This window comes from Pipistrellus kuhlii, unplaced genomic scaffold (genome assembly GCF_014108245.1).
Source record: "Pipistrellus kuhlii isolate mPipKuh1 unplaced genomic scaffold, mPipKuh1.p scaffold_m20_p_10, whole genome shotgun sequence".
NCBI classification, from domain to species: Eukaryota; Metazoa; Chordata; class Mammalia; order Chiroptera; family Vespertilionidae; genus Pipistrellus; species Pipistrellus kuhlii.
Genome location: NW_023425405.1, coordinates 20,968,735 through 20,983,017, shown reverse-complemented (window position 1 = coordinate 20,983,017; position 14,283 = coordinate 20,968,735). Strand labels below are relative to the sequence as shown.

General features: G+C 39.7%; 1 protein-coding gene and 2 pseudogenes across 1 annotated transcript; 1 reads left to right on the top strand and 2 right to left on the bottom strand.

Annotated features, from left to right (window-relative positions):
• Positions 1 to 1,034: 1,034 nt before the first annotated feature.
• LOC118714557 lies at positions 1,035 to 4,549 on the bottom strand (annotated as a pseudogene).
• A 609-nt stretch (positions 4,550 to 5,158) lies between these two features.
• TAS2R5 (taste 2 receptor member 5) lies at positions 5,159 to 6,290 on the bottom strand. The gene has a single exon (XM_036424005.2). The coding sequence runs from the start codon at positions 6,047 to 6,049 to the stop codon at positions 5,159 to 5,161; it is 891 nt and encodes a 296-aa protein (XP_036279898.1). The 5' UTR covers positions 6,050 to 6,290.
• A 557-nt stretch (positions 6,291 to 6,847) lies between these two features.
• LOC118711086 lies at positions 6,848 to 7,368 on the top strand (annotated as a pseudogene).
• The last annotated feature ends 6,915 nt before the right edge of the window (positions 7,369 to 14,283 follow it).

Genomic DNA, 14,283 nt, shown 5'->3' with positions numbered 1-14,283 from the left:
CTACAAGATATATTGAGTAAAATAAGCCAGTAAGAAAAAGACAAATATCACATGATCTTACTTAGGAGTAGAATCTAATGAACATAATAATCTGACAAGCAAAATAGGTCCAGAGGCATGGAACAGAATGACTTTTGATTCCTCTCTGATATCTCAGATCCATTCTATAGCTAAATCCTGCCAGTTCTACCTTTAAAACATTGCAACAATCTTTATGTCTTTAATATGTCTTTGAGTGTAAATTCAGTGTTGTTGTTTTTTCATATAGAGTTAAGCAATTACCACCATGATTTAATTTTAGAATATCTTCATGATTCCTAAAGAATCCCTACACACATAAGCAATCACTACCCATTTTCTCTATATTTTGCCCCTGGAAACCACTAATCTACTTTTTTTAATCACCATAGATTTTCCTATTCTGGACCTTTCATATAGTAAATGAAATCATATGATACGTATATAGTCTTTTATGACAAGCTTTTTTTCACTTAGCATTATGTTTTTAATTTGTATCTATGTTGTAGCTTATATGAGAACTTCTTCCCTTTTTATGGCTGAATAATATTCTACTATATGAACATATGTCACTATATATATACTTTTTAAAGCCCAAAGATGTTTTATTTTAGGCATAAAAATATTTCTAAACTTTTCTTCTTGGTGTCATTCGAAATTAAGAATAAAACATTTACTAAAACATTTGTAATGCAGAATCTATTGACCTGCAGTCTGCTGAGAAGGTCACTCTGATTCTGGATCTGCTCTTTTGTAAAGCTCTTAAGAAAATCTTTGATATTCTTAAGTTTTTCTATAATGTACATAAGAGTGAAGTGTTCTGTCCCAATTTATTCATCTTGTTTCACACTCTGTGAGCCTTTTCAATCTAGCTTTTTTCATTTGTTTATCTTTATTTACTCAGTGCAATTCTTGGTCATTAATTCTTCGAATACTTTATTCCTTCTTTTCATTTTTAACATCTCCTTCTGGGAATCCAGTTACACAGACATTAATCCTGTTTTTTCTTTTATTTTTATTACTTGATTTTATTTTACACTAGGTAGTGGGCACAAAGCAATCCTCCTTAATAAAGTTGACAATTAGCTTCCCTCAGAATGTTTTTAATAAAGCACATTAACAAAAAGTATTACTGCAAATTGTTCTGCAATCCAAACATACAATAGCTTGGAAAACAATGTTTGGGAGGGAGAGGGGGAGCCTATGTAAAAAGACAGATAAAAACAACTAGAACAGCGCAGATTTTGTATGGCTCTGATTTCACCGTTTCTTACTGTATCGTCAGAGTTAACAATCCTTTCCTTCCACTGGCTCCATTGCTCAGCACTTAAAAAAAACACGCACTTAAAAAAAACCCACACTTTTCTTCCTGGGTTCAGTTCACCTTCTGGATCCACCCAGTATTCTCTAAGATAGGCCTTTTCTTTAAAGTCCCCAGCGCTGACATACCTTGTTTTCACAACCTGAGACATGTTACCCTGTCTGTCTGCTGCTGCTGCTCTGCTTAGAAAATGGCAGAACTCTTAAAGTTTCACCTGTCTTTTGCTTCTTTATAGCTTTTTCTGGAGTAACGTGCTTCTTCCTCTTTCACTTTGTCACCTTCACTGGCAGAATCTCTGCCAGTAGAGCTCAAAGAAACAAGTTCTTTGATTTAGGTGCTGCTCCTCCCCACCTTGTTATTTCTCTGTGTCAAACAGCTTTTCTTCTCTTTTACATGTTTCATCTCTTTATTACTTCACAATACCCTCTAAGAGATTTATTTGAACTGGCCTTCCCATTCATCAATTCATCATCAGCTGTGTCGAATCTGCTGCTTAATCTAATTGTTGAGTATTTTCTTTAATCAAATTTAAAAATACATAATTCAGAAGCTGAAGGGGAATCAGACTTGTCCTCTCTCCAGGACTGTCCACTAGAGCAGGAGAGAAATCTACAGTCAGCCAACCAGAGGCCCATGGCCAGGATTTTGGACCTTGGACCCATTCACAGAGGCACTGGCAGTGTCCAGGCCCAAAGCAGACAGGTGCAATGTGCGGGGTGGTGCCAGTATCAGTCCTGTACAGTGACTTGGTTGGCTTCTCGGTGGTTTAAACCCTCTTAGTTCCCACACGGACACTGACTCTGACCTTTCCATGGATTCTCTGAGATGGCCTATTCTCTTCCAACAGTTTATTATCTCATATGAAGTTGAACATATGTATTGGGTCCTGGGAGAAGTGTAGGGGAGTTGAAGCACCAATTACTTCCTTCAACATAATTCAGATTCTGTAGATACTATCATAAGTTGTGGTTCAAATAAATAAAGTTTAAAAACATAGTACTTAAAGTTTTAAAATGAATGATTGGTAGAATGGCAAATAAATAAAACTAATCAAAGTTAGGTGAGAGGAACAGAAGTGGGGTTAAGGGATATACTCCCCCAACTTTGATGAATGGGATTCAGAAGTTACATTTCAAAGTTGATAAAACCAAGTAAGAGAAGCAAATCTTATTTAGAGTTGTGAAAATAATCACTGAAAGAACTAAGGCAAGTGGTAAAATATGACTATATTTGGTCAGAGACATACTAGAGAGTAGAATGGGCAAGTGTCACACTTCATTTTCTACTTTCTACACCATTTAAATCTTTTTCAGTCCTCCTGTGGGCCACATCATCACAGATCAGACCCCATGATAGAAAGGAATACTAGTAATATGTACATACATGTGCACATGGAGCTAACTGCCGTGCCACAGCTCTGAGAATGCAAACTATAAAGGATTTAATTACATAGGAATCAAGTCAAGAGCACAGATTTGCCTCCAGATTTGTTTTCTTGGATAAAACACAAAGCAGCCTCACACCCATCATGAGCTAAATCGGGTTCAGAAAAGGAAGGAAATCCAATCCCAAAAGGTGATTAGGAAAATGCAAGTTTTTATCCCTAGGAAAGCAAGTCTTAAAAATGTCCATCTGTCATGATTTGACCTTGACTGCCAGGCCAAAACCAAACTTGCAAGATTAGTTGCTTATTTCATCTGTTTAATAATACTCATAAACTTGAGAATTCCACAGGGTAAAGGCTAGCATAAATTTTTCTAAATATGAATAAGAGGGACTTAATATTTACTGGATTACACAACAGAACTTGGAGTCTAAAATTCTGGGACTGTTTTACCTGCATTTCTACCAGTTGATAGTTGATTATCTTGAGCCAATCATCACTCCAGCCCAAGGTTTTTTGTCTATAAAATGGGCTTAGCATCACTAACTGCATAGAGTTGCTATTAAGACGTAATAAAATTATGAACTATATATAATAATACTTGATAAAATATAATGTCCTAAAAAAAAATTAGGTACTATTATTATCTTTACAACAGTTGGTCACAAAGGACATCAGCATAAACATAGCCATGACATAATATCCTGCTACTAAAAATATAACCATGGAGAAGTGTATCTCTACTTGAAAGGGTGAATTATCCCAGAAGACAAAAGATGCTGCTTGACCTCACACAACTCACAATGATATCAGAGGAGCCAGCTCCCCTCTTGATGACTAGCATCCACATGGGCCTAGAATTAACCTCAGTCCATAACTTTCAGTATGGAAAATACACATGTTGGAGAGAATAGATTAATAAAAGTAGATTAGCATGGTGTATAAGAAGTGGAAAAAAAAATTAGGTATATTAAGGATTGTTCATTAGATTCCAGATCCCCTAGAACTAAACCTAAAGCCAGGTGTTTAAAGAAAGCTAAAACTTATGGCTTTTAGAAAGTACATAGAGAGAGGGATTGGATTCAGGGGAAAGCAAAGCTAGCTCTTCAGAAAAATAGCATGTCCAGGAAAGAGCCCTGGCCCAGCAGTCAGGACACTAAGTTCTGGTCCCAGCACTGTCATAGGCTCTCTAGGGAACCTCAGGGCAGGCCATGGCCCTCTCTGGGCCTCAGTTTCTTTATAATATAAAGAGAAAGAGAAGTTGTAAGATTAGTGAGCACAGCAAACCAATAATTTAGAACATTTATTAAGTGTCTATGATGGGCTAGATGAGTGGTGGGCAAATTTTGGCTCAAGAGCCACATGCGTTTCTTTGGCCCCTTGAGTTTTTTAGCAAAGGCCAGCTTAGGAGTACCCTAATTAAGTTAATAACAATGTACCTACCTATATAGTTTAAGTTTAAAAAATTTGGTTCTCAAAAGAAATTTTAATCGTTGTACTGTTGATATTTGGCTCTGGTGACTAATGAGTTTGCCGACCACTGGTCTAGATGGTGTTCTAGGCATCAGGAACCTAGAAGAAAACAAAAATAGGCACAGTTCCTGCTGCAATGGAGCTGACTCTACATCAATTCAAAGCCACGCATGCTCAGATTCTGGCTTCAGGCTGCGGAGATGCCAGCGTGGGTAGTGTGGATGGTAAATGACCAGAGAGGATGTGGCCTGACCTCTTCAAGGAGAAGTGTTCTTTTTGAGAGCAGAAGCAAGTCCCCTCACACCCGTCTTGCCCCAGTCCAGGTTTGGACTTTGAAGCTTAATACAGATCATGGCGGCCAACTGACTTTTACAACTCAGAGAACCTTTCAAAAATATAAAGATGATTTGTTGTTGTTTCTTTTTTTTATTAGATAACTAGGCCTGCTATCTTAAAGAAATGAGAAAATTATTGGATACACCTTTTTTAAAGCTTATCCAAAATAATTAACATTAATGCATAGTGAAATTTCAAAAAATTCTTAATCACTGAATTAATTATTCCTAATCTCTATTTTCTCTATTAGAAAAAAATGTAACTTATAGATGTAATTTTAAAAGAAATTACTTACTATATATATTGAACAGAGCATCCTCTTACCAAACATAAAGCCCAAGTATTGATTTTTTTCTTTTTGTTTTTAGTTAAAATTTTTATTGTTGAAATTATTGAAGATATCCCCCAATTTTTCCCCCTTTGTCCACCTCCACCCAAGCCCCTGACCTAAGCATTGATTTCTATAATATATTAAAATAATGTACTTTGCATTGCCAAGAGAGAAATAGTTTGATTTTTTAAAATATAGTTTTATTGATTTCAGAAAGAGAAAGATAGGAGAGTGAGATATAAACATCAATGATATGAGAAAATCATTAGTGGGCTGGCCACTTCTTTCACAAGCCTCAGGATTTCCAAGCATGCACTGTCTTCCAGAAGATTCTCTGACAAGCCTGCTTTATCCTGGGATTCCCCATGATCAATATGACAGAATGAAGAGAAGGATAGGCAGCCATGAGTGTCTCTGAGATGAAGATAGTGGTGAGATTAACAGGAGAAGAGTTGGAAGTGATAGAGTAGGGGCTGGCCACAATGTAAACCAAGTAAAGTATAAGGAAGCAGACCAAGGACTTCAGGACAGTGATGTGAGCTTTGGCTCGAGCATCATTTCGGCCAGCAGTATGGAACTTCATCTTCTTATGGTGTCTATACAGAGAGACAATTAACATCCCAGAGGAAATTAGAAACACAGAGCAAGGAAACCCACTTCCTGCATTCAGCTGTAATATATCCAGATACTGCCAGTCTGAAAGGGAGTACAGAATGCTGCTGTTTCCTTGGAAAGAACTCTGGAGCTTTAAGCCAATATTAGTTATAATTATCAGATTGATCAGGAAGCACCCCAGAAGACACCAGGCACTCAGGCTATAGGCCCTCTGCTTCAGCCATAGGCAGACAGAGTGTTCAAAGGTTGTGATCTTCTTGCAGTAGAAGACACTGAGGAAAGTGGCAAACCACAGGCTGGCCTGGCTGACCACAACCCAGAAGATACTGAGGAAGCGAAATCGGGCCCAGTTCTTGAAAATCAAAAATAGCATTAGGTCCACCATAATTAGGCACTGCAGGAGAAGTCGGCAGCCAGCCAGGCCCAGGACAATGAGGTTGTAGGAGGATTCCTTGAGTTTTCTTACCCATTCTACAAAACTCCAGACCACAAGGACTCCATTTCCAATCAGGCCAATGAGAAATTCAGCCACTGCCACCACCATCAGCAGTCCTAGGGTGGCAATATGCATGGCTGGGGAAGGAGTCCCTCACGGCAGGCTCAGGGGGTGCCCTGCTTCTCTGCTGATGAACGTGTTCGGTTCCTGGCTGAGCTTCAGATCCCCTGAGGGTGACACCACACTCACGGTAAATTTTCACACCACAAAACGTGGATTTAGCCTTACCCTTCTGTAAACTGTCCTCAAGCAGAGGCTGAACAGCTGTGACCAGGAACAGACAGTTCAGAAGTTATAATCCCCTCTGTATTTGCATGCAGATGAATGAACTCTGACCTTAGACTCAGAGATGTGAAACAGGAAAACAGACACCAGCTTTCCTCCTCCAGGGTCACAGGCTAACATCTAGACACCAGCACATAATATGATAAGACCTCCCAATAAGAAAGGCGGGATCAAAAACATTCTGATTCCATACCTTGCCAAATGTGAGCTCTCATGTATAAAAATAAATTTTATTTTCACATAAAGAACTTTGACATATAAGCATTAAAGCTGAATAAATGCAGGAATTTTCAAAATATTTCCTTATGAAAAGAGAGAAGTAGGGGAAGTTTTGAGAAGAAATCAGAGAACCAAAATGTTAAGTGCCAAATAATAAAAATATAGATTAGGTAGAGAAGCCATTCTTGTTAATCAGGGTCTTGAAGTCACTTGCCCTTTATGATAACAATCTTCACACACTTGACTTGGCATATATCTCACATCAAGGTCTTAGATAAAGGAAATGAGGAAGAAGATGAGCTCAAAGAAATGAGAGAAGAAAAAAAAAGACTAGCACAGTTATCAAAAATTTAGGGAATGTGGGAGACTTCACAAGATCCTCCCTTTTGCAACTCGGCCATAAACATGCCATCCAGACTGAGGAAGACCCAAAAACTTTGGGGGCACCTGAGCGATGGCCATGGCTGCATCAGCAAGCGCAGAAAACACCCAGGGTTGGGTGGGGGAGCACAGTAATGCTGGTGGCTTGCACCATCCCAGGATCAACTTTGACAAAGATCACCCAGGTTACTATGGGAAAGCTGGTGTGAGGCATTACCACCTAAAGAACCAGAGCTCCTGCCCAACTGTCAACCTTGATAAACGGACCCTGGTCAGTGAGCAGACACGGGTAAATGCTACCAAGAACAAGACTGGAGCTGCTCCTATCATTGATGTGGTGTGATCAGATTACTACAACGTTCTGGGGAAGGGAAAGCTCCCAGAGCAGCCTGTCATTGTGAAGGCCAAGTTCTTCAGCAGAAGAGCCGAGGAGAAGATGAAGGGTGTTGGTGGGGCCTGTGTCCTGGTAGCTTGAAGCTACATGGAGGGAAATTCATTAAAATGTCCACAAGTAAAAAAAAAAAAAAGAAAGAAAGAAAGAAAGAAAGAAAGAAAGAAAGAAAGAAAGAAAGAAAGAAAGAAAGAAAGAAAGAGAGAGAGAGAAAAAGAGAGAGAGAGGAAAAAAGAAAGGGAGAGAAGGGGAGAGGGAGGAGGGAGAGAGGGAGAGAGATAGGGAGTTAGGAAATGTGCTTCATTTATTGTCCATATTCAAACTTCCCTGGGACTGGCCTAACACAGATGTGTTTATGGAAGACTAAATTCTAAGATGGTCCAAGACTCCCACTTGGAATAATCCTTGAGCTGCAATGGGGTTATCAATAAAATGGGATGGCATGTCTTTGCTTTCATTACAGGGCAAAGATGAAGGGTTTCTGCAGATGTGATTAAGATCTCAAATCATTCAAGTTTGAGTTCCTCAAAAAGGTGATCATCCTGGGTGATCTCCTTTTTGAGGAAGATCAAATTTAATCACCTAAAGTTTTAGAAGAGGACAGGGTTCTCTTGCCAGCTTTGAACAGTCCAGCTGCCACATGGTACGAAACTGCAGGAAGCCTCTAGATACTGAGACTGGCCCCCAGTTGACAGCCAGTAAGACTTTAGTCCTACAACTGCAAAGAACTGAATTCTTTCCACAACCAGTGAGCTCGAAAGAATGCCCAGAGCTCCAGGGAAGCTACAGCTTAGCCAACATCTTAACTGCATCCTGTGAGACCTTGCAGAGAGCGTCCTCTAAGGCTGCACTCCAAATTCCTGATCCTAGAAGGTGTGACACAACAAATGCATGTCCTTTTAAGCTTCTAAGTTTGTGTTGCTACACAAGAAACAGAAAAGCAACACAGTGTTCAAAACAGGCCAGGAGCGACTTAGAGGAAAGGAGGAGAAAGAGGAATTGGATGAGAAAGGAGGAGGAAGGCTGGCCTAGCTTTTTAGGAAGGCAGCATGAGTGTGGTAGAAAGAGTTCTGTAGGAGGAGTAGGGAGCTCCAACTTTTGGACTCAGAGCTTCCTTAGGCGCTCTACAAAGCTGCAGACAAATCACTGCCCACCCTGGACCTTAACTGGTCTATGAATAATACAACGGACTTTAGGACCATATTTCCATTCATTCGGATAGGGTAAGAGTGTACTGGGCACAGGAGCACAGCAGTGAGCATGCAAGTCCCCTGCTTCCAGGGAACACATCTTATAAGACATCGGGCCTACAGCTGTGGAGACGCAGAAGGGAAGATCATAATCTGCCACAGGCCAGAAAACCTGGATGAGAGATGAACCTCTCCATTTTTATTGAATTTATCAGGTAATATTGATTCATTGCAGCGTTACTTACAACCCAAGTGCCTATCGGTAAATGAGAGGATAAAAAAGCTGTGGTACATTCACACAATGGAATACTACTTGGCCATAAAAAAGACAAAAATCTTAACTTTTGCGACAGCATGGATGGACCTGGAGAGCATTATGCTAAGTGAAATCTGTCAGAGAAAGACAAGAGCAGGGTTTTTATGGTGACTTTTGACTGCAGATATAACTGCTCTTCTCTCGCACCCTGCCCTGCCCTTCTCTAGAGTCTGGGCCATGGAACATCATACAAAGCATAGTAGTTGACTGATGTGTATCCAGAAAGCCTAGAATGGTCTAAAAAATAGATAGGTAGGTAGGTAGGTAGGTAGATAGATACATATATACATACATACATACACACATGCATACATACATACATATTGCCATAAATATAATGGTTTATTGATGCTACTTTATTACTGGTATTAAGCAAGGCTAAACCCAGTCAGAAAAAGACAAGTATTACATGATCTCACTCATATGTGGAATTTAATGAATAAAATAAACTGATGAATGAAATAGATCCAGAGCCATAGAAGCATGGAACAGACTGGTGAATCTCAGAGGGAAAGCCTGAGGAAAAGGCTCACTTGTGGAGGGGGAGATTAACCAAAGAACTTATGTGCAAGTATCACATAACCCATGGTCACAGACAATAGTGTGGTAAAGGCCTGAAGGGTAGGTGGGTTCAGGTTAGAGGAGGTTAATGGGGGTTATAACCATAGAGGGGGTTATTTGTAATACTTTCAACAATAAAGATAAACTTTAAAAAATAAATTAACAATAATTTTTAAAAGGCTAAACCACATAGGAAATTGATATAATTGGTTAAATCCAGTAACGAAAATGCTTGCCTAGCCCCGTGGTTGAAGTAGACATATGAAAAGGTTTGATTCAAGTCAGGACACATGCCCAAGCTGCAGGCTCAATCCCCAGTGTGGATGTGCAGGAGGCAGCCAATCAGTGATTCTCCCTCATCAGTGATATTTCTATCACTTTCTCCCTCTCCCTATCTCTTTCTGAAATCAATAAAAACATGTATTTTTAAAATAATAATAAAAATTTTAAAAAGAAAAATGCTGGCTGAAAATTATCTAGCAATTAATGTACAGAGTTGTATATATTTTTTGAAAAACACAATATTTCAAAATAATAGCTATTTTCTACTTTCCTTCAACAAGGGTGGCATAGTGTGTTGGTGAAGAAAATGGAATTATCTGCAGCAATTTAGGAAAATGTGATACTTCCCATGCAAAACATGAAGACTCAGTTTTGTGTACCGGGTTTTATTAAAATAATGTACTTTGCATTGCTTAGAGAGCAATGGCTCTGGTTTCTACTCTGTTTTTCATGTTACCCTCTTATTTTATTGTAAAATCAAAGAATTGAGGACAAAAATGTAAATTTTACTTAATTTTACAGTAAATTAATTGTATGCTGGCAATTATGTGGAGTAAGGGCTAACTAGATATTTTTCCCAAGCCATGGCCTCTAGTATCTTCAAGCCCAGCCCTCCTTCCACAGAATTCTCCAATAAGTATGATTCCTCGTGGCCATTACCATAGAATGGAGAGAAAGAAGTACAGGCCACCATGTGTGTCTCAAAGATGGGACAGTGGTAAACACGGGGGGGGGGGGGGGGGGGGGCGGCGAGAAGGGGGGGGGGGGGGAGTTGGAGGTGATAGGAGGATAGCCATGACACAAAAAGCCAAGTCCAGGAGAAAGAAGTAGCTACACGATTTCAGTTTCAAGGACTCTGGTCTGAAACTTTCACCCAAAAATTTCCCTCACCCATGAAGTTGCAAGGCTAAGCATAGCTCCATCCCTGGTCTACAATCTGACATATCTCACTGGCAATGTGTATTCCAGTGCACAGGCAGCCTTTTCAGGGCCTCCTAGAATTGTGCCTGCATTGCCACTAGATGGCGAAAAGGTAGTTCTATAACACCTGAAAACCTAAGCAAATCAGTTCTCTTAATGAATCTAGAAATTCAGAAACTGGGCTGCCTAGGCACATCATTAACAAGCATGTGTAACAGGAACAAAAGCTGTAGCATATAGATATTCAGAATTTTTCCAGCCTCTTTCCCACTACCCTATGAGGAGGTGGGGTTGGGGCTCTGGGGGAAAGGAATCATTCCTGGCCTGCATGCAGCAAGGATCACCGTCTTAGAGGAAGAACATGTTAAGCACCAGCAGGTATGGAGAAGGTGAATGAATGGGGCGACTCGGCAGATGGTAGAGCAGGAGCCCTTTTTGTCTGTTTGCATATGTATGAAGATTGGGGAAGAGAGCTAAGCACAGTAGACAAGATTCAGGAGACCATTGTAGGAAGCTGGGCTTCATTCCCTTTCCCTTGAGAGTGAGCTGGACTTAGAGATTTTTAAGCAAGAGAGTCTGAAAAGGGATCTAAAGAACTGGGCATCAGAGAAACCCAGCAGACTCCACCTTAACCAAGCCATGGAGGATCACATGACAAGTGATTAGCCATAATGATATCATTACCCATGAGGAGATGTGATGAGAAGGGCACTTCCCCTCCCCAAAGGCCCATAATCCCAGTATGACCATGAAAAAAAAGATCAAACAAACCCAAATAGAGGGGCATTTTACAAAATGCCTGTACAGTAATCTCCAAAACTGTTAAGGCCATGAAAATCAAAGGGAGATAGGTTGAGAAACATTACAGAGTACACTAAGAACTGAGAATGAAATGCAACATGATAGCCTTGATTGGATCCAGGAAAAGAAACTGGTAAAATTTGGAGAAGGTCTATAGTTTAGTGAATAGATAATGAATGTATCAATGCTAGATTCTTCATTTTAACAAATGCATTAGATTATATCTACACTAATAAAAGAGAAAAATGCTAATTGACCGTACCTTCACTATGCCCACAGCCAATCAAGAGTGATATGCAAATTAATCCAGCAAAAGATCATGGGGTGAACAGGACCTGGCCAAACCACCCTGCAATCCCAGGTGAAGAAGTCTCTCAGCTGACCAACCTGCACAGCACATGGTGCGGAGTCCAGAGCCTCTAGCCTGCAGCCATGGGAAGTCTCACACTCCCCAGATTTAGGAGCAACAGTCCAGGTCTACCTAGTGGCCTGGTCCTGACTACAGGGGTGAGTTCCTGCAGGCTGGGGTTTGATCCCCACGCATTAGCAGTAGGAGACCAGTGCCTTAGTTATTGCTGTGTGTCCAGGTTTTATCTAGTTGGACAAATGCCCAGTGGTCCAGGTCTCCAACTTAGCAAAATGTTTTAGGAGGAGAATTCTATCTGGGTTTCCTCAAATTTCCTCAGCCCCTACTCACCTCTCTGTAAAGGTGCAGATTAAGTAAGGCCCTTAAATAAAAATCAGAGGTCTCCAGCAACAGTGGACCTCTCTCATCAGTCATTTGGACTGGATGGCATTTGAGTTTTTATCAAGATACCATGACAGAGAAACACAAGCTCAAGTCATGATCTTTGCCCTTAAATAATTCACAATCTTATTAGAGCAAGTGGATGATAAAAGCGCAGTAATAACATCAGAATGTAAGGCAACAATACAGAGAGGAACAGAGGCAATTGCTAGGATGATTTTCCAATAATTAGTACAAAGAGTATGTACTATGAATTAAATTTTTTAAAAATGTGTGGAAGTAGCTGCTTCATGAGTATGGCATACCTTTCTATTTTAAAGGAAGCTGAGTTCCATGTGAACTGTGTACTATGCTATGATATCTGAGGCACAGGACAAGGGAGACCCTAAATGTACCATGCTTTGAATTTGAGTCATTCTTTCTTGTTCAATGTAATTTATTTCCATACGCCTCCATTTTGTAATAGTTAAATTACTAGAATAATACATCTTACTATAATATATTACTAGAAGATCAAATTATCAGGTAGCATTTATTGTTATTTTCTATAAATGAACACAACCTCTGGTATGCTGAAATGATAACTATTATACAAATGTTTAGATAGAGAGACCTACAGGCTTGATTACAAGTGAGGCTTACTATCACTACCCAAATTTATTGCTTAAAAAAAAGCAAGGAGCCAACTAGAAACTGAACCAAATATAAGTCCTTGAAAGGTAAATGTAAATTGGATAAGCTTTTCTATTACAAGAGCAAGAAGAAAAAATTCAGATGCAAGAATAAAAACCACATTGCATCCACTGTAAGTAGCTGTTAAAGAAAAAGAATGGTATACTATGAAAATAGTTAATACAGATGGTAAAGACATTTGTTCAAAGAGTATTTTCTAGAGTAAGTGATACTTCAGTTAATTTTTTTAAATGTGAAGAGGTTAGCTAAGATAAGAAAAAGATAAGAAAAAGGTATAGGGGTCCCAAATTGCAGAGGGTGCAAACAGAACTGAGAGAACCCCCCCCCCCCCGTGCATGAATTTTGTGCACCGGGCCTCTAGTCTATAATAATAAAAGCTAATATGCTAATTAGATTGGATGTCCTTCCAGACGACCTTCCAGATAAAGCTGGGGCTTCGAGGGAAGCCCTGGTTCCGGGTGCCGGAGGGAAGCCTGGATCCTGGGTGTCAGAGGGAAGCTGGTGCAGGCAGCTGGGGAAAGAAAGGCCTGCTTTTGCATGAATTTCATAAGATAATAAATAGATAATAACAGCAGGAAAGTTGGGTGAGGAAAAGAGAGATCTCTCTATACTCCCTGTAACTTTTCTGTAAAATAAAAGTAGAAATTCAAGCTTTATTTTTTTTTTTAGAAGTTATGTAAAACTCAATTATAGAAAATTTTGAAAATTACATTTTAACAAGTTGAGCATTGTGTTTTTTTCAGAGGAGACTTAGGAGATTGAGGGGTTTCCCCTAATACTGTAAGGTCATGCTAAGAAGAGATGGCCAATAGAGCTTTTAGATCTCTGCTCATCCAAAGCCAAGTGCTCCCAGGTTCAGACAAGCCCCAGATCTCAATGAGACACACACCTCATGACCAGCTCCTTGTAAGGGGATTTATAAATGGGGCACTTGCAGCCATTCATAGAAAGACAATGTACTTCAATGTCAGACAATTTCAGGTCTGCTTCCTAAATCAACCAGTCAGCTGTGTCCTTAGAGGAATCAATTAACCTATCAGATCTTCAGATTCCTCTTTTTAGAAATTATAATCATGTTCACCTCACAGGGCTATTGTGATAGGAAAAGGACATATGAAATTACCCAGCCCGATGTCTAGAAAATATTATTATCTAATTAATGTTCCTTTTCTTTCCTTCCTTGGTGGTTTCTCTACATAATCACTCCTTTCAATAAAGTAGGAAAGGTGGTCAACTCTGTCTGGTTCCAGAACTTCTGGAAAGCAAGAATAAAGATGGAAAACCAGCCCAGACCTTTAAAAACACACCCCTTCATTTTAGAAAGTGACACTTCTTTAGTCTGCAGACTGAAGGGTCCCAGGATCAATTCCAGTCAAAGGCACATGCCCATATTACAGGCTTGATCCCCAGTAGGGGGCATGCAGGAGGCAGTTGATTAATGATTCTCATCATTGATGTTTCTATCTCTCTCTCTCCCTCGCCCTTCCTCTCTGAATTCAACAAAAAAAAATTTTTTTTAAA

Coding starts and splice junctions, on each gene's coding strand:
- TAS2R5 (XM_036424005.2), bottom strand. CDS start 6,049: ATGCATATTGCCACCCTAGGACTGCTGATGGTGGTGGCAGTGGCTGAA.